Source organism: Pleurodeles waltl, chromosome 12 (genome assembly GCF_031143425.1).
Source record: "Pleurodeles waltl isolate 20211129_DDA chromosome 12, aPleWal1.hap1.20221129, whole genome shotgun sequence".
NCBI lineage: Eukaryota > Metazoa > Chordata > Amphibia > Caudata > Salamandridae > Pleurodeles > Pleurodeles waltl.
Window position 1 is genome coordinate 688,233,325 of NC_090451.1, and position 24,950 is coordinate 688,258,274.

General features: G+C 42.5%; 1 protein-coding gene across 6 annotated transcripts in view; it reads left to right on the forward strand.

Moving 5' to 3' along the window:
- BCL6B (BCL6B transcription repressor) overlaps window positions 1–24,950 on the forward strand; it is a 53,605-nt gene that overhangs the window by 12,933 nt on the left and 15,722 nt on the right. For 2 of the 6 annotated variants that reach the window (XM_069218752.1, XM_069218748.1), the window contains exons 2-4: window positions 11,760–11,861; window positions 19,880–20,048; window positions 22,031–22,252. In XM_069218752.1, the coding sequence (XP_069074853.1) occupies window positions 19,885–20,048; window positions 22,031–22,252 (386 nt within the window). In that variant the 5' untranslated portion in view covers window positions 11,760–11,861; window positions 19,880–19,884. Of the gene's footprint in view, window positions 1–2,340; window positions 2,451–11,759; window positions 11,862–19,879; window positions 20,049–22,030; window positions 22,253–24,950 lie in introns of those variants that run through there. The other 4 variants (XM_069218749.1, XM_069218751.1, XM_069218750.1 and 1 more) reach the window with 4 other exon arrangements.

Consider the following 24,950-nt stretch of genomic DNA (forward strand, 5'->3'; position numbering starts at 1 on the left):
TAGGAACAGTGCTGAGCACAGGGGCACATGGAAGTTATGCGGAAGCTAGGGCATATGGATAGTCTGAGAATCTTGAGTTACATGAAGAGGCCATGTGAGAAACCTAGGGCACATGGGCAGTTTCAGAAACCTTGGGGACACAGGCATTTTGATAAACCTTGGGCACATGGGCAGTTTCATGATCCTTGGGCACACGGGCAGTTTGAGAAACCTTGGGCACATGGGCAGTTTCATGATACTTGGGCACACGGGCAGTTTGAGAAACCTTGGGCACATGGGCAGTTTCATGATCCTTGGGCACACGGGCAGTTTGAGAAACCTTGGGCACATGGGCAGTTTGAGAAACCTTAGGCACGCAAGCAGTTTGAGAAACCTTGGGCACATGGGCAGTTTCATGATCCTTGGGCACACAGGCATTTTGATAAACCTTGGGCACATGGGCAGTTTCATGATCCTTGGGCACACGGGCAGTTTGAGAAACCTTGGGCACATGGGCAGTTTCATGATCCTTGGGCACACGGGCAGTTTGAGAAACCTTGGGCACATGGGCAGTTTGAGAAACCTTGGGCACGCAAGCAGTTTGAGAAACCTTGGGCACATGGGCAGTTTCATGATCCTTGGGCACACAGGCAGTTTGAGAAACCCAGGACTTATGGGCAGTTTCACAAACCTTGGGCACACGGGCAGTTTGAGAAACCTTGGGCATACAGGTAGTTTCAGAAACCCTGGGCACAAGGGCAGTTTGAGGAAACCTTGGGCATACAGGTAGTTTCAGAAACCCTGGGCACAAGGGCAGTGTGAGAAACCTTGGGCAGATAGGCAGGGTGACAAGCCTGGGACATGTGGACAGCGTGAGGAACCTGGAGAATCTGAACAATGCGAGGTCTTTGGGACATATGGACTAACAATGTGAGGACCCTGGGATGTATGGACTGACAACGTGAGGAGTCTGGGGCTCATGGAAAGACAGTCTGTGGAGTTTAGGTCACATGTACAGACAATGTGAGGAGCCTGGGACGTATGGATTGACAATGTGAGGAGCCTGGGATGTACATGGTGACAACGTGAGGAGCCTGGGACGTATGGACTGACAACGTGAGGACCCTGGGGCTCATGGAAAGACAGTCTGTGGAGTTTAGGTCACATGTACAGAAAAAGGGGGGAGCCTGGGACCTATGGATAGTGTGAGAAGTCTGTGGCATATGAACAATGTGAGGAACTTTGGCCATATGGTATGCCTGGGACATATGGACAGTGTGAGGAGCTTAGGGCATATAGCAGAGTGAAGATACCTGCCCACGTAGGGACAATGTGAGAAGCTTGGCTCACGTGGGCAGTGTGAGGGCATATGCCGCGTCTGAGGAGTCAAGAGCAGGGGGTCTTCAAGGATTATGCAGATAATAGTGTTTGTTTTAAGTAAAAAAAAAATTTTATTGCATTTTGAAAAAGATTACAGAACGGCAGCCTAGACATATTTAAACATTGCTGACTTAATAGAATAATTATGAATAGTTATGAGGGGGGCTTGATAATTTTTTTTTTTACCACTTAGGGGTATTAAAAAGTTTGAAGACCACTGGTCTAGGGGCATGTGGACAGCGTGGGCCATATGGATAATGTAAGCTACCTGCGCCATATAGCCTGGGGGTGGAAGGAATTTGCAGAGTTTCGCTCCATGGAATTTCGCAGAGTTACATAAAAAGTTGGCGAGATTCTGCAGACTTCCGCGAACAGGCAGAATCAGGCATGTGCGCTGCTCATGCAGATTAATAGCGCCAGGAGCTTCTTACCACTGTAAAATCAGCACGAATGGACCCACGAGGCACACACCCACACACCCACACATAGGCCCCCCCCCCCCCCCCCCCCCCCCCCCCACACACACACACACCCCCGCCCCACCCACCCACAAGCCTTGACTGGGATAAGACGCTCAAAGCAAGCCTCGTGAAAAGGACCACTTTGGACGCCAAAATGCTGAATAGGCTAGTACTGTTGAATTATATTTTAATAGGAAAATGCATAATTTTAATTTCTGATACTTTAGGGGCAGAGTCCTCGGTGACCAGGCAGCCAGCAGTGTGCTTGGGGCCTCGGGGGCAGACGCCACCTTTCACGATGAGCCCCCGGGGCCTTGTTTTCCTAAGTAATTCCTGTGGAAGTTCCTGAAACAGCCCAGCCCTTTTCCTCGGGATCCTAAAACTCCCCCCACGCTGCCATGTTACTGAACATCCTAAAAATACAGGCTCGCGCTGTCCGGCGGGGCCAGGAGAGGGCCCGAGCCCGGGAAAGGATGTGACGGCCGCTTCCCGTCAGATGTGATATATAGCGCCCTGAGGCCCGGTCCGGCCAGGAGACGGGTCTTCGAGGCTGGGACTCGGGACCGAGGCCGAACCCCCGGAACGCTCCCGCAGGCGGGACTGCGGCGGAGGAGGGCCCTGCCGGTCAGGGTAAGCTGACTACACACAAAAAAAGTTATGCAAACGTGCCCGAGATTGATTACATCCGCAGTAAGGCTCTGGTGACTTGTACGCCCATACAGGATGGCTTCTAGGCGCTTAGGAGAATTCAGGGTATTGGGTTTGGTGCCAAAACGAGAGATATGAGGTATGTGGCCCCTCAGAGGAATGCGAGCTTTGCCACGGTGTCCACTGAGGCGCTCCGGTATGGTTTCGCGGCAATTGGCGAGCTTAGAAGCCATGCCCATTCCTTTCTTGGCCTCTCGGCTTTGACCATCAGCAGGTGCACCCGTTTTTTCTCACAGTTGTGTCCCTGATGAGGGCTTGGGTGACAGTTTTTTCCAGGTTTGTTTTTTATGTAGCGCGAATTCGAGCCGACGGTTTCGGTGCGCTTTACACGAGCACCAGTCGCGTTTCACTAGGACAGGCGGGAGATGAAGTGTTTTGCCCAAGATGTCAGGATGTTGAGCCGACGCCGAGACTAGAGCCTGGTTCTCCAGCTCCAGAGACGTCAGCTCTGGCCATTAGACACCCCCCCCCCCCTAATGTGACAAATACAAACTTTACACATAGTGGAACACGACTTGTGTTAACATTGGTGTCGTGACACACTGTACTAGCAGCACGTAAGCGCCGTTTTCCAGTGCCTGCGTCGCTCTATCAGTGTTCCTCGGTCATTTCCCACTACTCTACGGTGCCTGTTCACCCCACGAGCTATGATGTGTTATGAGCAATAGTATAGCGCCTTCTACACTTGGGTTACGGCACTGAAGCGCTTTTCCTCCGGCTAACATTTTCATACGCTTTTGGGGTTTCCATTATTTGATTGTATATGACTGTCTGGGTTGTGTATCTCTTGTTAAATGCCTTTTTTTGTGGCGTAATCACTGATTTTAATTCTGCGCCACATCTTTGTACTCTGTGGTGTGCATGGGTGTGGCTGTTTGAAGGCGGGTTTTCTGCTGGGTGTTTGTGGCCCGGGGTGTGTAGATTTCCCCCCCCCCCACGCACTCTCAGACAGATGAGAGGCAGTGACGCAGTGTTGTGTGGCGGTGGGTGTGGCCGGGGGCTGCCTGTATTATATTGTATTGTAATAGTATTTATATAGCGCTTACTACCCCTGACGAGGCGTCGAAGTGCTTTTCGGTGAGTAGCATGCTACTCTGGAACCCAACAAGAATTAGTGATGGATTAGTATCGGGAAATAATGAGTACAGTTTTAGTATTATTATGAGTTCATTTGAGCCGCGGATATGAGAGTTTGTTAGTTAGATTGACTGGAGTAATGGTGGGGTGGAGGATGAAAGAAATCCAGAAGTGTTAATAGAGAGTATTTCCTTAATCTTAACCCAAAGGCTTGGGATGAGTGAAGGGGGATGGAGGAGGGAAGAGTATTTGGAAGGGTTAGGGAGAGCATAGTAGCAGGGTGAGATAAATGAGGGAGAATTTAGTAGGGTTGTGTGGGAGGTCACGGTAGTAGAGTGAGGTTTGGTGAGTTAGATGTGGAAGCGGAGGGAAGAGCTTAGGCAGAGTTATTTAGGAGATGAAAGTAGTAGAATGGATTTGGGATGGGTCAGAGCGAGAATGGAGGATAGTTTGATAGAGACATGACATATGATGATGGGTAGATAAGTGTGATAAGATGAGAGCAGGAATTCATAGATATCTCGAATAACAACCCACCCAGGAGCCATGCAATGATCCACGAACATGCCAAGCACAGAAACAACATATACACATACATACATATATATATATATATATATATATATATATATATATATATATATATATATACACACACACACACATGAATATACACACATATGCACATACACTACATTATTAGAACCATGGGTAAATATATAAGGTGTAAGTACCTAGGGTACCCACAACAAACCAGGCCAGCCTCCTACAACAGTACCTTCTGTTCGGTTCACAAAAGGCTACCAAGAACACAGTTTTAGACAGAGGTTTAGTGATCTTAGTTTAGAGTTTATGGGGTGCTTAAATATCAACTCCTGGAAAAAGATTTCAAAATTACAGCACATGGTGTGGGGTAGCACATTTAGACATGCATATAGTTTACAGGAAGGATGTGTAGAAGTGTGCAGATTATATTGGCAGTTCTCACATTTACAAGATGCTCAGGAGACTGGAAAGCCTGATCAAATACCTCATACTAGATTATCAGCATTCCCCTTAGAATTTGTATGTGGCTACCCATTCAAATTGTCGGCTTCAGCTTCTGGTAAGACTTGTGTAGACCAGAGTGACTCAATCAGTTTAGTGCCAACATTTGCCCTAGTCATTCATTCATATATATTGCAGTTTTCTAGCCTGCAGACAAGACTTAACTTGGGGTGCATGGGTCTATTTGCCTGTACCCCCGTGTGTGTTCCCTCAGCTGGCACCGGTGCCCCCCGGCGTGCCTCCTGTCTGCGTGTGGTGAGTGGCAGGTGGCAGCGAGCGCTCTCGAGTTCAGTCCGAGGTTCTGGGTATCTCCAGAGCGCCGTCTCCATGTGTGCTCTTGTGACGTGATGTGTACGTGTGTGGGCATGGCTGGTATCAGCACTTTACTCATACCCATCTATGTGGCCTGTTTTTCCAACGCAGTGAGAGTTAGCAGCTGTTTGCAGAAAACAATTTAATTAAAAGGCATGATACTGGCTTTAAGAAAATGCACTTCATATATGTTCTTTGTGCCTCTTCTGAAATTCTATGCTGTTAGACGGGGTCATTCTGTGCGCCCAGTTTAAGTAAAATTGTAGTCCCTTTTCTATTTTTTATGAAATGTCCCAGTTTTTGTTGACTTTAAAATTACGGCCACCTTAGACGTGTAGGCAATGCATATATGCCCCTGCGCTAGACATGTGTGCGATTGGCATGCTCATTTATGCAGTGCTCGCCACAAACTAAATTTTCAGTTGGCGGCTTTTTAATAAGTCTATTTATAGCGCACTCAACGCTATGCATATTAAAAGTCTCATAAGGATGAACGTCGGGGCTGGCCCCGTGTGACTGGAACCTTTGGGCTGCACGTCTCACACACCCACACAGGTCTCTGCAGCAGATGCTCGACCCACTGAGCTACCTCAGCGGTTTGTAAGAGAGGCCCTTCACGCAGCAAGTTGTCAGAAAATGCAAAAACACACCTTTTTATCTGTACTCTGAGCGTCACACTGATAGCCGCGTTGCAAGCGTCCCCAGTGTTTACCGCCAAAATGGCGGACCCTCGGGGGGATGTAACAAACCCTTCAAGGTTAGGGAGTTTGGTGAAGGGAGGCGTACAAGGTTAAACCCTGGAGTTCTTGTCTCAGGGTCAGAGCTTACACAGAAGAGCGCGCCTCCTCCCTTCGGCGTTTTATCCGGCCCGACTGACCACATTTCATCGAAGCTCAGTTACACTTAGCGCTCAGACACAGTGTGGTGTTGACTCAGAATGACTCACCTCCGATGACTATCCAGGGCAGTGGTGTTCACTGTTCAAAAACTTTTCTAAAGAAGATATCACGAAAAAAACAGAGATGCCAAGAGCATCTGTGGTTGGAAAACACATTTAAAGAACTTTATTGCATTTCGGGGTCTTTACGTGCATTAGTGGCATTATATAACCTATAGCACGCAGTGACCACATTGGCTGCATGGGAGACCATAACTGTGGTGCCAGGACCCCCCTTTCTAGGGCAGGAAAGCGCTTTGTAAATAAAATAACACATGATTTAATCTAAGTAATATTGATATACCATGTAATGAAAAAGAAAATTGTCAAACCTAAATGTGAAAAGAGACTTTACAATACGTAATTGTAAAGTCCACCTTCACAACCCAATCATACTCATTTTATCAACTCTCGAAGGAGGAACGGCTTAGTCGGCCCCCCATTGCCTTCAAGCTCGCGAGCAGCCGGTAAAACACAGATGTCTGCAGTCGGCGCATAGGCCACTGAGCTGCCAGGCCTTAACATGTGTCGTGCACGAGACACCATTTGTGCTTGCTGTAAGAGCACAGCTGCACACGGGCAGTACGCAATGAAACTGAATTGTGTGGGTACTCACTTCTAAAGTGACCCACAAAGCAGAAACTGTTATACACGAGAAAGAGGCGACCGCATGTTTAGCCACAGTTGCAACTAAAACTGACGCCGCCATTATGCAAAGTAATGCAAATATAAAATACAGCGAGAAAAAAATGACAATCCGGAAATTTTGTGGAATCTGTTTTTTTACGGGGCTTGTTAAAGAAATTTGCATCATTTCTGGATTCGCAGATTAGGACATGGGGATTTTAAATATCCACGAGGCCCAGACATCTGAAGCACTGTTGGCGTCTGATTCACAACAGTAACAGAGTGACACCGGGGGGCTGTGGGGGGTCATGTCTCTGAACCTTTCAGGCACTCCTTATGTTCTGATGTAGAAAGAACTACTAAATGAGCTACAACAATGCAACCTGACGAAATAATCATCTTCAGAAAGAAATCACAATGGATTCAGATAATTATGACATGATATATTACAGACTAACGATAATGCATGCTAAGACAAGACGGCTGAACATAGATAAGAAATAATAAATGCAGATGTTCTATCACAAAAATATGTATTTTATTACATGTTTTTACAAAGGATTAAAATACTAGAAAAATAAATGGGAAAATACATCAAAGGAAATTAATTACCTAACTCAGACATACCACACTCATACTGAATAAGACAAAATAGAAAGTAAGATACACTAGTGAGAGAATTAACATGAAATGAACTAGAATTTCCATAATAGCATAAATAAATTTGATGAAAAGAATGAATAATGATGAATTGATAAACATGAGAAACTGCTCAAACAAATACAAAAACAGTGGTAATATAATATAAAAACAATTTATATTAGGGAAATCATGGTGATGAAGTTGTTCTGTCAGAGAGGTACAAAAAAGACTCCTCATGTTCTGACCTGCATTGAAGCAGGATGCAAGCAAAGGCCAGCAGGCGCAGGTCTCAGTCAATGCTCAAACAGAGACAGGCATGGTGCAGCCACTTCCTGTGTTCTGTTCCCCACACACACTGGGACTTTGGGCCTTTTGCATTCATCTCACCCCACCAATAGGCAGTGCCCTAAGACTGCTCCGGGATCTGAAGAAATATGATCACATCACACCCACCCTGATGGAGCTCCATTGGCTCCCCTTCCCAGCCAGCACCATCTTTGAAACCCAGCTGCAGCCAACACTCCTGGTTGCCTGGCAGACAAGCTCATCATCTCTGGTGGTCACTGCCACGCCCACGGCCAGGAAATCATCAGTCTTCAGACAAAGAAGTGTGAAAAAGTACACGGTACCGTGGCATGTCCACCTATGGATCGAGGATCTGGAATAACACCCCTGCTCCCATCAGGGATTGTCCAACCCCGCTCCAATTTAGGAAAGAGTTGAAGGCTCACCCCTTTAAAGAACACTACATCGCTCTGCATTCACCGTCCACAGACCAGCTGCCTCTCCTGTCGTGTGTTGACTGTATGCTTTACCTGGGCCTGTACAGCTCTCTGCTAACTATTGGCTAGCTTCGCTCTACAGAAATAACACAAACATGCTTACGTACATTTACTTGAGGGTGCCAGCTATGTGACTGTTGCTGAACTAAGTGACACTCAGTGGGATCTGAGGCTATAAGGTACCGGAAAGTCAAAATGGTCTGTGAGTCTGAATGGAAGAGTAATCGAACCCCACCCCCTAAAAACATGTTTACCTACCGTCCTGACCTGAAGGGCCAAGAGACCGGAAGTAAATATGGATTCCTGTCATCTGTGAGTGGACCCCCTCACGTGGTGGGCCAGTTCACATAAGTCATAAGTTATAACCAGCTCTGCTCGCTTTTTTGCTGAGGTGCACTTCCACTCGGGTGTAATGTATCCTATCCAAAGTTTTAGAAACTGTGTGCTGTGGTGAGGGTGACCTTTGTGTTTGTGTACTCGTCTATAGAGACATAAGATTATCTCTGTAAGAGAGAAGCCCTAAGACACTAGTTCTGGGAAGTGTATGGGAACTGTGAAACACCATTAATGATGAACCTGAGAGCGCTACGAGGTCTCTGGGCAGTTTAGGCGCTATATAAGCAATTATAACACAACATAACATGGAAGGCTTACCTCTGTTCAGGGGTAAAGCACATTATCGAACTCACAGCGTGCAGGCAGAGAGCCACTTGTCAGAGGCAGATGCCAGGCCTTTTAAGGAAAAGCCATATTGTACCCTGAGGGCTGATATGGGAGAGGAATCCACTGCACTTGTGCATCCGTTATCTGGGGAAGAAAGGACAACTAAGTATATGCAAATAAATGTCTTATCCCAAAAAAGTATACTTTCATCGGAAGTGAGGTTACCCGCTTACAGAGTGGAAATCAACTTTGAAATCAAATATTGAAAGTTGCACTTCAATATCTCTCTCTCTCTCTCTCTCTCTCTCTCTCTCTCTCTCTCTCTCTCTCTATATATATATATATATATATATATATATATCTGCTGCCATCTGCTGTGCGCCAGAGCAGTACACACGTCACCATGTCAGAGAGTTGGAACCTTCTCCTATTTGTACAATGGTAACATACATTGCCTGGTTCTCAGCTCATCACCCAGGCTACAGGGCACTGGACAAAAGGAGTAAAACACACAACACTCCCTCCTGTTTTTTCCTTCAATACATTTGATAATACAGATCAAAACAATATATCAAACTTGAAATAAAATATTGAAGTTTGATATACTGTTTTGATCTGTATTATCAAATGTATTGAAGGAAAAAACGGGAGGGAGTGTTGTGTGTTTTACTCCTTGTGTTCAGGTCCCTGTAACTCTCTCCTTATTTGGTCAGGGACCCTCGTGTTTTTTGAGGTACAGGGCACTTGACACCACTCAATCCAACCGCAGCTCACCCACTGGCTTGGTGACCAGCTTGGACCAGTTATTACTTCTGGGGTTAGCGAAGACCTTTTGATTGTAGTAAAATTATGTGCTTATTATACTTTTCAAGACTGAGAATATCTAATCCCGAATATCGAGGGGGAGATTATTTAGTGGCATAGATTCAGGGGTGTGGGGAGATATTTAGGGTGCTATAACCCCTTATAAATGTATTTTGTGATAAATAGTTGGGTACTGGTGCGTTCACTCGGGTATCATGAGGTGCTTGTTCGATTTTACTAGGAAGTTTTTCACACACAGTCAAAAACACACACACCCTCTTTCTTTCTCTCTCTGTTTAGAAAGTCTTCAAAAATGTTGGTAATTTCCCGAAATATTATGCTTTTTCTCACTTAGAACCCTAGCAACTGCATTCCTCTCACTTTGTGCTGCCCCTTAAGCCCCCTCTCGTGCGACAGGCCCAGCTTGTCGTATAATTTATTTTACCAGCACAAAGTCTGTGGTTCTCCAACAAATATTACCCTAATAACTCTTCTTTATGAGAGTCTATTGCCTTGCCCTTTCTAATTAGGTGGTATCCAGGATATGATTAAAATAATACCAACAAGGGATAAAGGTGGGCCTTTTGGGTATTATGCCCACTCTTACCCCATAATACTGCCTGCCGACATGTTTCTGCCCTTTATGGTAGCCAAAAAGGTCTTGGGAGTTCATCAGGGCTTGCAAAGTAGTTCCTACACCTAAAAATTCTGTTAAGGTAGAAACATGTCAGTATCATATTACTCATATCCTGGATGCTACCTAATTTAAAAGAACACTTTTTCAATGAATCAGGGATTTGTAAAGCACGGCTACTCACCCATGAGGGTCTCAAGGTGCTGGGGGAGGTGATGAGGATCAGTCGAAGAGCCAGGAGTCGTGGTCCTTCCTGACCTGTGACAGGGTGGTTTATCCTGAGACATTCCTACATTTACATCTGGACCCGAGATTCCTGTCCAGTTAGATAATTTCTAAGAACTCCCTCATGATAGCCCCACTTGAGGTTCAGTCTGCCCTGGTAGTATCAGGTTACCAGGGTGGGAGAAGGTGGACGATGAAAAAGCATGTCACATCACGTGAGTCCTCCTCGTTCAAATCTATGTGATGTCAGAGCAACCCTGAATAGAAAGGGCAGTGGAACAGACTCTCAAAAGAAGAGTTGCTAAGGTAAGATTTGTTGGAGAACCACACACTTTTGTGCTGGTAGTGTTTGCTTGAGGCTTGTGCGGCTCTCCAAACAAAAGCCTCTTTGTCTTCCATTTGTGTTTTGAGAGTAACATTTATTTTAACATTATGTGCCAGCATGATTGTTGGGAAACCTGAAACCTTCCCCTCACTAATCTTACTGACCAAGCTACGACCCTGAGAATATTGCTACAACATTATCAAGGGACAAAATATCGAAAGCTAAGCACAAAGAGGCAGGAAAGGATTTACTATTCCTAACTCAACATCTACATACCTTGAAGATATATATCACAAAGGTATGTATAGGTGGAGTTAGGTGTAGAACATGTACAGAAACAGCTTTTGATACTTTGGCCCTCAATATCATTGCAATAATATTCTGTCGTGTCAATATTCAGGATTCGATATTCCAAGCCTACCCCAAATATACCTATTTAGAGGGGCATTCAGCTGCTCTCTTGATCCGTTAATGTGTTAATATGTCATTCACATTTTTTTCCAACCACTATACCCATACAGCATGGGAAAATAAGTCAGTCACTTCAGCGATGGACTAACTTCACTGTGAGTGACAGCATTCTGCTCTTTCTCATAGAGCACATCCCCACACAAAATAGTTCCCATAAGTGCCTGAGCTTACTATAGCAATATGTGCTTTTTGAGAACAAAAACATTTTTGTTTTTAACCAGTTTTATTTTAAGATTGACGAGCATCCAGCAGCTTCCCTAACAATAACGTTTTTCAAAATCCACTGCAAAACAAAACAATGGGACCCAAGTAATAAAAACAACCATTGTCAAATCAAATGGCTGCTGATCAACAACAGACTTACTGGCTTTGCCAATGCTTGTTTTTATTACCTGGATCCCATTCAAGCCCTTGGCCATCCACCAACAATCTTTGACCAGAAGCAAACCACTTTACTTGCTCCAGGCAGTACTGATGTTCATTTTCAACCTGGACTCCTTGTTTGATGCAGAGAAGGTTTCTAAGGTGCTTGTAGAACAATTCTATTCCTGGCTTCATCAGCAACCTTGTATGTGACCTTCTGCAGGCTTGTGTGTCTGTGCATGATGCTAATGTCCATGTGCAAGCTCTTTCATACTAGACTTCTGACCCTAATGCGTGTCCACTCCCTCTCCACCATGCACAGGTACGTTTGGATTGGAGCACCTTGCATCTCCCCCAAGTCACCCTGGTACACCCTGGGCCTGTCTGGAGCAGTCTCAGCCGGACTGGACTGTCCACCAAGGAGGTGAGTCTTCAGCCGTGTCCGGCATGGCTGGGACAGTATAGGGACACACTTGGGCCTGCCAGAGCCAGCACCCCAGCTCTCCTTTCAGCAGACATGCCCGTGTAACAAATTCACGCTGTCACTATAGTTTGTGTTTTTTGGAGGGGGCAGTGAGTGACGGGGGACTGCTGGGTAGAACGAAAGACCACCAGACCTGTTGAATGACAGGTGCGGTAGTGGGAAGAAGTTGGGAGACAGATAAAGAGACTTCGATGACATAATAGCAACAACAAAAATATTGTAATGCAAACTATCACCCAAAAATGTCAAGGACACAAATATTACAAACATACAATGTAAAGTACAAAAGTATTGACTCGAAAAATACGCTGGACCAAAATATCGATATGTTATTACACAGCAAAGTTATAGAATATAAAATATGCAACAGTGTATTAACTTTAACAAAATCCAGTTTAAAAACGATTATATTGAAAAATATATACATATAATATAGAAAATATATAAATATGGTTTATCACTTCAAAAAATAAAATATATAACTTTAAAATAACTTAAGAAATTAAAAAAATAACCATAACATGCAAACAAATACAATTGATAATTATAATACTTTCCCTACTACTGCATAAACTAAAACATACTAATACCAGTACCCGGATCAAATTCAATGACTGCATGACTAAAATCGTCCGCTGGATGAAGATCACTGTCTGTAGCTTAACGCTGACAAGACCAAAATTGTGATCTTTGGGAAGAGCACTTCAGTGTGGGACACCACCTTGTGGCCAAATAGCTAGAACCGACACCCACCACCAACACCCATGCCAAGAACCTCTGAAACATCATCAAGAGCAAACTCAACATGACCGCCCCAAGCCAAAGCCCCCACCCCCTGATGCTTCCATGCCTTGAAGATGCTGAGGAAGATTTTCAAATGGCTCCCAATCAGCTCAGGGAAAACTATCATGCATGCGTTTGACACAAGCAAGCTGGATAATATGAGTATCTTCTATGCCGGGATCAACAAAAAATTCACCAGAAGGCTGCAGACCTTTGAGAACTCGATGTCCAGAATCACTATCACTATCAACTATCAACGTCTCAAGCGGCACTCACATCATACGACACCTGAAGGAGCTCCAGTGACTCCTCATATACGAACAAGTACAATGCAAATTCAGAAAGTATTACTCAATTCTGGCCCAGCATACCTAAGGAATCACATGCACTGTCACAAACATTCCAGACACCTCCGCTCATCTGGGCTCTTACTTTCACACATCCCATGCATATGGAAAGCTAGATGCCGTGGTCGAGCCTTCTCCTACATTGCTGCTAAAGCATGGTACAACCTGCCGCTATATATAAGAGGCTCCTCCTCACTTGTTGAATTCCGCAAGAAGCTTAAGAACTGACATTTCAAGTAGTTTTACTAGGCCCTATGTTTGGCTAGACTCACACCTGCTAGCGCCAGGATACCCTCCAGGGTGATAGTGTCCTCTACGAATCTGAAAAGCATAACATAAAAATAATTAAAAACGACATATTATACAATTCTAGAAATAAAAATATACGATCAAATCAATAAATTATTAAAAATACATTAATAAAAAATGACTCTTTAAAAGTAAAAAATATACAATTAAATCATGATCAGTAAATAACTTTCAAAATTAAATGAAAATATACGTAGAAATCAAAGAAGTCCAATAAAATGTAAACACTGTACTACAAAAATTGATAATACAACTTCAATGCATAGAAAAAATTACAATTCTAACTTCAAAGTAATAAAATACATATAAAACAGGGCATTTTAATTCTAAGCACAAAATGACATAAATAAAAAATAACAATACTACTTAAACGTAAAGAAATTTAGAAAAAAAGGGGTCAGATTTACTATTACCACTGCAACCTGAGCAACAATAGGGAAAGTGTTGAACTTTGAATGGGTCAGATTTGCTACTCCCAATCCTAAATTTAAAAAAAACAACTACATATAGATAAAAACATAAAAAGTATTTCAAAATAAATTAAAAAAATGAAATAATGCACGACTTAGTAAATAATATAAATATTAATATTACAAAGTTACAAACTATAATTATTGATAACATAATACAAATATTTGAGAGTTATAACATAGCATATATATTTAAAAAAATCCTCATTCTATTACCGTACAATCCCAACAACCCACAATAAATTAGAATAATATACGATTATTTTATAAAAATACAATATAATAAATTTTATTAATATGAAACATAATGGGAACAATTACATGGTTTATATAATGATCTAATTATTAAATTACAAGTTTAATAATACATTACCGATTTTTCAATCTCCTATATTAAATAATTTGCAAATAAAATAATTCACATAACAAAAGTAACACATTCAGCATTACAAAATAACAATTCTATTTATTAACAATTATAAAATACATAATAAAGCACTTGGCACCCTACTCCCCTACAAAATCAAAACCACAAAAAACTAATCATAATAATAACAGAAAGCAATAAATATGAATCGATTATAAAAGCATATATTAAACAAACATACGAATCATATTATAATACTATCATAATATATTCAGTTGATTTTAAGGATGTGGCAAAGTAATGCAGACTCACATCACACCTTTTTTTATTGTATTTTACGTTGTGACAACCTAGTCCAGAAAAGTAATGGCTCAAGTCAAATCTGATTAATACATCAGAGCATCATGGTCACAAAATGAACGTAGTATAGAAAATCTACAGTATGCAAACAGTTAGTGATTTCCATCTCTTAGTAACCCCGCCTCCTCCCAGGAGCAGGAACCCAGCAGTCCGGCCCCTACGTCATGAATGATAATGCTGTGGCTTTGCACGTGCATCCTACGTAGGCATGTTGGTTTACACCGTTGGTCACTCAGTAGTTGACTGCTGCAAGTGATGCCCTTCAGCGGTCAACACAAGTCCTGTCCAGATCCTGTGGAGTGTAACAGATTCTGTGTAGAAAATGTACATGTATCAACCTGAGTCTACAATTAGGGGACAGGGCAACTGTTTGGACACACACAGGCATCACACCTTATCCCCCACTAGTAACAGAATTTGTGGTCTGAGCACTTTCTGAATGTACACCCTGTTTACTGGGTAAAGTGGGGTCTAATCAATTAATCTGAATTAGGCAGGCTGCATGTTGTATATCAAGATAAGAATCTTTCCTCTTTAATTGCAACCTATAAAGATGTCAGCATGCACATTCAGACCCTTAAACATGGATCCCAGCAGACACATTTTATAGAGCTTATTATTGTTATTAAATAATTTCCAAATAATTTTTCCCACCGAAACCACATTTTGGACGTTTCATGTACACCATTATGTAATATCGACCACCATTCTATAGGTTTTTTGTTTGAGTATGGATTAATTTGATGCCTCGGATGAACAATCACAAAGATGTGGCTCTCGTTTTGTTATTGTATGCTATTGCTGTCACATGTAGCTTTTGAAATCTGCACAACAAGCTATTCACTTTTTTATGTCATGCCCAAAGGTGCTCTCTTTCTTGCTGTTTTAATTTTATTGGATCCAGATATCAAAAGAACATAATTTTTTAAAAAAAACTATACTATCTACCTGGTGCTGGACTTCAACAGCAGGTAACATTTGTGAATCATTATAATGATATATAGAGATCCAAAGTCCACCATTTCCTATACCTTTTTGTTGTCAGTCACATAATATTGCCTGTGTTGTTTTTAATAGCAATTTCTTAAACACTGTAGCTTAATTTGACAAGCACAGCTGCTTTTTCCCCGGTCAGCAAGTGCCAACTGGGCTGTGTGTCTGCCCTGCTGGGGCTGCCATAGAGAGAAGCGCACGTACCTGGCTCCCGGTGCCCATGCGCAGTTCATCACATCGTAGCTTCTGTCGCAACAGAGTTTGGAGTGGCATTATGGCAAAGCCGGCTGGCCGATCAAGCGTCTTCTCACTCAGCACACCAAACCCAGCCGAATAAACACCCTCAAGCCTGCATCTCAAAAAACAGCAGTCAACTCTACTGCCCACTTCTGGGAAGATTTCAACACATCTATATTGACTTCTCTCAGGGTTTTTGTTGCTATACACATTTCAAATTGTTTAACAAAGCAACATACCCTGCACAAAACAAGGGCCTGGATGACAGTTTAGACATGACTTAAAGAATGTTATCAATATCTCCAGGAATGCTGCAGTCAATGCCCTAATGAAGTTCATCGTAAAGCACATTGGCAGGAATGCGCAGGGTGTGACTACTTCAGATGAAACCTTATTTGCTGGTGGTAACAGAGGAACATTCAATGTTCTATCTATCTGCCAGTAAAACTACAGATTCCTATGTGACTGAATCTCCCTGCAAGCCCAAGAGTAGGCAAAAGAGAAGCCTTACATTAACCGGTTATTGTCAGAGCAAGTAACTCTGATCACAAGATTTCTGATGTTGTTGAAAGAACAGTCAGAGTTAGAAAATTCCTCTAATGATGGTGTGGGGGTACACCATCAAAATTACCCTCCAAACGTGAGGTAGATAAACACCATAGAAAGGATCACATCGAAGTTCCTCAGTCTGACCAATTCCGATCATGATGCCAGGCAGTCTCTGAATTACCCGAATTGCACTCAGACATACAGGATGATTGAGGTCTTAATAGATTTGGCCACAACAACAGAAAAGAATACAAACCAAACTTTGCTAACTATCAAGCCAGCTGTAAACTCTAACTGCACCTTAGGGTCGAATTGCAATAAGAAAAAAATCAGATATGGCTTCAAATGTACAAAAATCCCTGGGTCTTTCCAGGCAGTTATGAGATTCAGCATGAGGTTTTAGAATGACTTAGCACTGATTTTCTTTCCTCATTCCATGCATCTTCACACACAGATACTGAGCTAATTTTGCAAGAAATAAAAGAGTTGTTATTAAAGGGTGGCATAGAGTTAACAAGTTACAATTCTTCAGCTTTCTTAAGCAATATTTTTTGTATGAAAAAAGAACAAAACATTAAGAACAGTAATAAATCCATCTATACATCAATTATGTGATTTACAGACACTTCCAAATGGAAACAATTCTCCACCCCAGAGATTGTCTACAGTTATTAGTCATCACTGGATGGTCCATCTGGATTAAAAGGACACTTATCTTTCTGTCCTAACTCAAAACTTGTATCGCAAATTTCCGCAGTTTCAATAGAGAAATACATATTTTTATTTCACAGCACTCCCTTTCAGCCTTTCTTGAGATTTTAAGGCAAGCCATAACTTACCTAAGATCTCAAGCATTTCACTTTGCAATTTATCGGTACAATTTTCTTATTGTATCACAGGACATAAATATTCTTTTACATCAACTCCAAACTACATTTTAATTTCTGGAAAGTTTGAGTTTTGTTATAATTCAACCACACTCTCTGTTTACTCAAGTTCAGTCTATAGAGTTTCTACGCATCTCTGTGAACTAAAGAAAATTTAATTTTCAACTTCCAGATTCAAAACTAATTACTATCAGGAAGAAATGTTGACATTTTCTTTCAGTTACTCACATATCTGTACTCATTTGGCACACCTATTGGGCCTCCTGGCTTTCTCAATTCAGGCTTTTTTTCTAGTCCCTTCTTAATGTTGTGCCACTACAAATACTAAAAATCTGCCACTTGAGGGAAGGCTTAATTTAATTAGATCTCATAACTTTACACCAAAAAACAAACGAAGAAGCAAATTGGTGCTTTGAAACACCAAGCACACTTTTGAATGGAAGCTACATTTTCAGTTCCACCCCAGAACTTCTCATAGCATCTAGCACATGTTTGTTAGGTTAGGGGCTCATTGCAGACACTGCATAACTGGCAGCGCATGGTCTTAGAAAGAGTCTCCATGCAACTAAAGTACTAAGAGCTTCTTCAGACTCCTTTGCGATCCAAATCTTATAAAAAACACGCCCAATCTTCTGTCTTCCTCAGATATATCAGTCACCTCTGCAATACTCGGTCACAGATCTTGATAAATCTAGCAAAACAATTCTAGAAGTATTCCTTCCTCAATTCCATGTCTGTGACAGTGGAATATCTACCATGCCAACTAAATTCAGTGGCAGAGTTTTGTTCCTCAAACAGTTTGAGACACACTGACATCCAATTCAACAACCATCTTCTCCAATTTTACAGATGGAGATCAGAACCACTAGCATCTGCCACTGATACATTTCTTCAAACCTGGACTCAAGATTGCCTTTTTGCGTTTCCCCCTTTCCTAAGGATTTCCTGTTGTCTGTTCAAGATCAGACAAAGGTTATCCACAGTTATCGTAATTACTCTATTGTGGCATTCACAGATTGGCTTATCAGTCTATTACAGATGTGTAAGGACATTCCAATTTTCTTCTCCTTAATCTCCCTCATCTCCTCTAGGACCCTGCAGGTCAGTGTCACAACCTCATTCGTGCAGGCAATGTCCAGCTCATAGCTTGGAAGGTTTCATGAATCCGTGGTCTGTCCAAGGACTTTCGTCAGGAACTGTTAACTTAATTCATAAAGCCTGGGCCTCAGGAACTTTGAGTCCTTAAATAAACTTAGGCCCATTGGTCTTGCTGGTGTTTGGGATGGAATTCAAACCCCATTTCCAATGATTTTGCTCACACAGGAAACTATTTGGGTGACTTAGCTGATTCAGTTAGGTCCTATATAAAGAGAAATTTCCACACATCGGCCACCAGTACATTAATGCGGAACGCATGAGAGAACACCCATTAATCTGCAAATCATTTTGTGGCATTAGGATAAGTACACTTCCTTCTACCAAAACTAATTGCTTATAGAGTGTTAACTGTTTGGTCTGAAAATTAATTATTGACCTTATAGGTTTTACCGTCAAAAGAATTTTTTTTATTGTTCCTAGATTCTTTCAAAAGAGTAACGTCAGGGCCTTGAATGTTTTGGACAGACAACATGCTCTGCCTAGTTTTCCTTTTAATATTAAAAGGAGAATGAAGATTCTTACTTCCACTGTGAAACTCCCTGCTTTCCCTGACTATCTAAAGCTATGCTTTCCACAATGCCTAAAATAATACAAATCTTGTACTACTGATCTCAGAATGTCCATGAGTGAGTACTTTCCTTCATAAAACCTAATTTTCCTGTTTCATCTACTAACCTAGCAAGGTGGAATAAATGGGTCATGTCTAAAGCAGGTATTGGTACTTCAATCTTCAGAGATCATTCCTCCAGGGGTGTCATGGCTTCAAACGCATTTTGGGCTGGAGCTAGACTGGAAGATATTTTGAGAACAGTTGTCTCTTTTTACCATACAAACGTCCTATTGTAAAACAGTTAGTCGTGTTTCTATTTCAGTTATTAGTTTGCTTTAACCATGCATAATATGAGTCTCTGGTCTTGACATAAAATGTGGATTTTTTAAGAGCTATTGCTGGAAATTCTTTGTTAATGACATGGAGGTGAGCATTATCCCACCACATGGCTTTACTTATGACCTTAAGGTAATTTTGAAATCCCTTCCTGTTATTTCTACAATTTACTCATACTTTTAACTTTCATAATCCCACAACCTACAGTGCTTCAACTGTCCCCATGAATCAGAGGACACCAAAGAGCAGATAGAGTTTTTCCTGTTGAGGACCATCAGCTTGTTCTTAGTTTTGCTCCCATTTGGGAACAGTCTGAACTGACTTACAGAACCAGGATTGAGGAAATGGTGGACTTGGAGGGGGTCAATATACATAACGCCCTAATGATTCACCTGCCATATCTTCATTTATAGCCCAGCACCAAGGTCTTCTGGGTAGCATAGTTTTTCCCTGTTATTATGTTCTATTTATATCTGGTTGCTAAGTGGTTAGCAGCAGAAAGTCAGCATATTACTCGCCTCTGTATTTTAATACAATCAGGACTTCAAAGAAATAGCTCTTGGGAAATCTATATTTGCTCACCATGGACTGTTTCCTATTCTGGATCACCAGGCACCATGGAGTCCTCGGCTGGTGGATACATCAAAGAGTTCACACGCCACTCCAACGATGTCTTGCTGAACTTGAACGAGCTGCGCAAGCGCCAGATCTTGACTGACGTCTGTCTGCTGGTGGGCGGGCATCAGTTACGAGCCCACAAGGCCGTCCTCATGGCCTGCAGGTGAGGTCTAAGGCCCTGATTCCAGCTCCGTACCGCCTGCAGAGGCAACTACGCAAAATGTAAATATCAAGTTTAAGTAAAGCTCTAATATTGGGTGTCTAGTCTGTTTGGTTGCTATAGACTATGAAGCATAAGTGGTCAGCCCAAGGTCACACATATGGCCAAATTGGAAAACTGGGATTAAATTTTAGATTTTATGGCTGGTAAATTTGCATTTTTATCCCAGGGTCGATTTAATACCTGTCTACTGACATAAAATTGTCCTTGCCTTTTCCATGTAGACCTGTTTCCCATGTCATGAGAACCTTTGGTTGTAATTTATCATACCACCCCCTTACCTTTGGTCATTTGGCTGTGTCATGCAGGATTGGCCCATGCTCCTTGGTCTTTGGCAAGTTGGCTCAAATAGGATTCAACGTTTAATGCTGTACTTGTACTCACACAGGATTCACTAAATTGTCACCCAGCATCTACAAGTAATTTAAATCCAGATGAAAATGTATTACAATCGATGTCTTCCAGCAAGAGCGTAATAATTTACTGAATCAATGCGATGTATCTGTCAGTTTCCCAGGTTCTGGCCCAGTATTACCCAGATTCCCTCTGCCCCAGGCTTGGTACCCTGAGATCTTCATGGTCTGACACTGGCAGTGGACGCCTGGCGCCACATTACAGACAGTGCCATGTGGGCGTAGCAGGCGGGTGCTCCCATTATATTTGCACCAGGGGTACTGTATTACTATAGAAGGTTCCATAGATGTGCGGTCCCTTCTGTAGTACAGATAGTGCTCGCATTATCTTAAGGGGGCATTCCCTCATTTGGATAGGGGTGTGGACCCACTCACACACTGCAGTAACAACGTAAGCACAATAGCAACATCCAGTGGTGGAGAGGCAAACTGCAGGCCTTTTCTGGGACAAGAATTTACGTGGGTTGGGTACTGCTGTATCTCAGACCCAGCAGCAAAGTTCAGTGCCTGTCTGTAAGTAATCTGACCTTAAAACAGGATCCTATTAGGTTCTATACGCATATGCTTAACTCCATTGACAAAAACACTAATCGTTTCTTCAACAATGACTGCAAAACTCTATGGTATTCAGTCACCAATGCAAGCCCTGTTTACTTTTCATCTTGAATTCCCTAAGTGTATGTATGCCTTTTTCAAGATGTAGTGTTTTTGTAATATCGTTCACGCAAAACATATGCCTCTTGTATAGTGCATTCATTAAGCACTGTCGCCTACAAGAGTCTAAGTGACTTCAGGTTGTAGGTGGGTGTTTATGAAACTACACAACCGAGAGTTGTGAATCTGGGGCAGAAGGCGGAGCATGGTTCTCACAGGGCCTGTCAGTGGCTCATCAAGGTTTGCAGACTAAATGCACATCTAGACCGTGACCTTGCTGCAGAGCCCATAGAGTGACGTCACATATAGGCCAATAGTAGGCCCACTGTAATTGTGGGAAAGTGTGAGACATGCGAGTGGAGGATTTCAGAACTAGGTGGAGAGAAAAAGGGTGCGAATGGCTGACACATGAGAGACTGCAGAAGAAAGTGGCATAAACAGGCAAACAGGGGTGTCTGTGGCACTCTGGAAACCGCTACCCTTTCTACATTTCTTACTAATGTTTAAGACAAAATTGATGCTGTTCATGTATCTGATACAGCTAACAAGCATTGGCAAAGCCAATGGGTCTGGCTTCTTTTAGGTGTATGTGTTGTTTGTTTTTGTAAGATTTCTGGATGCAATAACAAAAAACTCACAGAGAGGCACTCAAATACTGGTCAAGTGGCACCCTCTGTTGAGCACAGGATTTAAGTTTACATGTTTTAAGTATGTTATAGGCCACAGCTCCTGGAAAGGATTCCTAGTTCTGCTTCTTTGGTCTTGCTCCTTCTTCATCCCACTTAGAGCACTTTCTCGGACCTTATTAAGTGCAGTCTTCTGATCTACTTGTTCACCTTCCCTCTTTGTCTTCCACAGTGGGTTCTTCTACTCTGTCTTTTTGGGGAAGGGTGGAAACGAGCTGAAGGTCCTCCCGCTGCCCGACGGGATCGAGCTGCGGGGCTTCCAGGTGCTCCTGGACTTCATGTACACATCCCGCCTGGTGCTAAGCGTGGACAGCATCCGCTCCGTGCTGGACGCGGCGGAACGCTTATGCATGGACCATGTGATGGACACCTGCCGGCGCTTCATCCAGGCCAGGTAAGGAAAGCGCCTTGTGCATCCACCCAGCAAATGTACAGGAACACCGCTACATAGTGTCTCCCTTCACAAGTTGGCACCTCACAAAACAGTAAATAGGTGATTAAATGTGTAATAGTGCTTCATACTTAGTGTTGGGGAAAGATTTAATCATCCCCCTGTGCTGGCAGAAGTTGACAAAAGTCATTTTGTGTAGTTTGCCCCATTTCTCAAATTCACCGGAAACAACAAGCACAAGCTAAGCACTGGCCTCATTGTTGGGAATCTCCAGCACTGAATTCCTGCTCTGCCGCTGCCATCGAGGCACTGAGTAACCACCAAAAAAAGCAAGTGCACGTGCGAGCGACTGTGTTTCTGAGTGATTGAGCCTGAATGAGATTGAGTCACAGTGTTTGTGTATTTTTGTGTTTGAGGCCATCAAAGAGAGTGGGGATCCGTGAGAAAGAGAGAGTGTGTGTATGAATAAGTGAAAGTGCGAGACGAGGGAGTGAGCAGCTATCAGTGGTGCATCAGGTGCAGTTGCGCCAGGGACCGGGGGCCTGAGGGGCCTACCAAATCCTAGTTATCAAAGCAGAGAGTATGTTTAAGTGTATTTGTGAGTGTGAGAGCACGTGAGTGCGAAGGCTTCTGTGTGAGTGATAGTGAGTGGGAGAGACTATGAGTGAGAATGAGTATGTGAAATTGTGTAAGTGAGTTGGAGTGTGCTTGTTAGCGTGTTTTATGCTTATGAGCCTGCCACTGGCCATGAAATACCAGAGATAATTCTTGGCTTATGGGGGCACCAATGGTAACATAGTGCCACTCTCATATTGAAGGGTGTCTAGCGGAAAATGAAGGCCCTGTGTAAAAAAAACCACAGCTCTTCAGAAGGTCCAAAGTCTGCATTCATGTAAAAATAGTGAGCAGCCAAAAAAATAAAAGTGCCAATCGCCAATTCAACGGGGCGGAGCAGCCACTCAAAATACAGTTGAAGGATGTAATGCTAATTTCTTTTCAATCTGGACAATTTTTATACAGTTTACTCACCATACAAGTGAATTGGAGCATGAACATGTGATAGAAACCTGTTACTTCAATTAAACTAACTAATGAGCGCTTGACATGATCTTCTCACGGGAAGAACACGAGGACTCCTTGATTCACATCTAAGATGCATAAACATACAGATTAATTCACTACTTTCTTAAAATCATGCTTCTGATTGCCAGTGCTCCAAGCATGACTACACTTTATAAAAAGATGCAGAAAATGTGCAAATGTATAACACTAAATAAAATGTGTTCTTTGCCAAAGGAAACTATGAGACTCAACATGTATGGTAAGGCTACTGAACACTTCAGGTTAATACAAGAACAAGATATAAACCGAGATATTTAGCTTGTCAGTGCACATTAAGGCACATGTGTGTAGAGAGGCATTATAATTAAGGCAGTAAGTATATGCGTTCTGCTTTCACACCCTAACATACTGGAGGTAATGCTTGACATAAGGGTACCTATAGAAAGATGTTCATATTGGCATATTAGAGGAAACACTTGGCCTGGGGCCATCAATGGCAAAATGCTGGCAAGGCCAAATTCAAGGTAATCCTTGGCATAAGGAAGGGCCCTCACAGCAAAATGCTGACCCAGACATTGGGAGTAGTCCTAGGCATATGGGAACACATAGGGCACAATGCTGGTGCTGGCATTTTGGAGGTAGTTCTTGGCCTCTGAGGGGATAACCATGGCACATTAGGGCAGGGGGTTGGGTTGAGGGAATCAAACTATTATAAAATGCTGGCTTTGACATACTGCGGATACTTTTAACATATGGGTCATCCATAGTATATGGGCAGTGTCAGTGGCGATATAATGGCCCTGGCATATCATGTATGTAATTCTTGGCATCAGTCAGAGATCTGGTTACCTTTTTCAGAGAGCAGGATTCTATCTATTCCATGCACCACATTTTGGGAGCAATTCCATCTTTTTGGAAATCTCCATACTTCTGTATCTAAAATTTTGGGAGACTATTATTGGCGTGAAAAAAGTTAATATAGTATTCTGATAAAGGAATTAGTCTGTTTAAAGGAGTCACCCACTTTGATTTCAAAGCAACAGATACATTTCAAACTTCACTCTTATGGTCTTGTCACACCGATGGTTATCTTATTTTTTTTTATTTTTGCAGAATGTATGACTCTCAGTGAGCATGACTGAGGGCACGCAGGAGCGTGATTTATCACTCTCTTCTAATGGACCTTTTTAGAAATAAGTGTTTAGCATAAAGCGTCACACTTGCAAGAATAAAGGAAGCAGAGAGGTCTGTACCTCCCACAGTCTAAGGGAATATGTCTCAACTTCTAACAGCGTAAGCATTATTAAAACAAACAGTGGAATTCTTCCCTCCCTTTCAGGGACCAATGGGATCTCAGTCAGTCTCATAAATTGTAACATCACCAGGTTTCTCATCCCACAGAGCTCCAGCAGTCTCTGCAACCTTGAACGTCTCACATTCCTGATACATGATGAATAGGCGACTTCAGCTGCTCATTAAAACTTCACATGTTGTGCCAAGATTCTCTCTTCTCAGGCCTTGCTATCAGTGAAACTAACACACAAGTTATACTCCTTTCCTCTAGCTTCCATAAGAAGCCTTGAAATGCACTTGCAAAGAAACAACACACTAACCAAACAAAAATGCATTTTAAAACTAA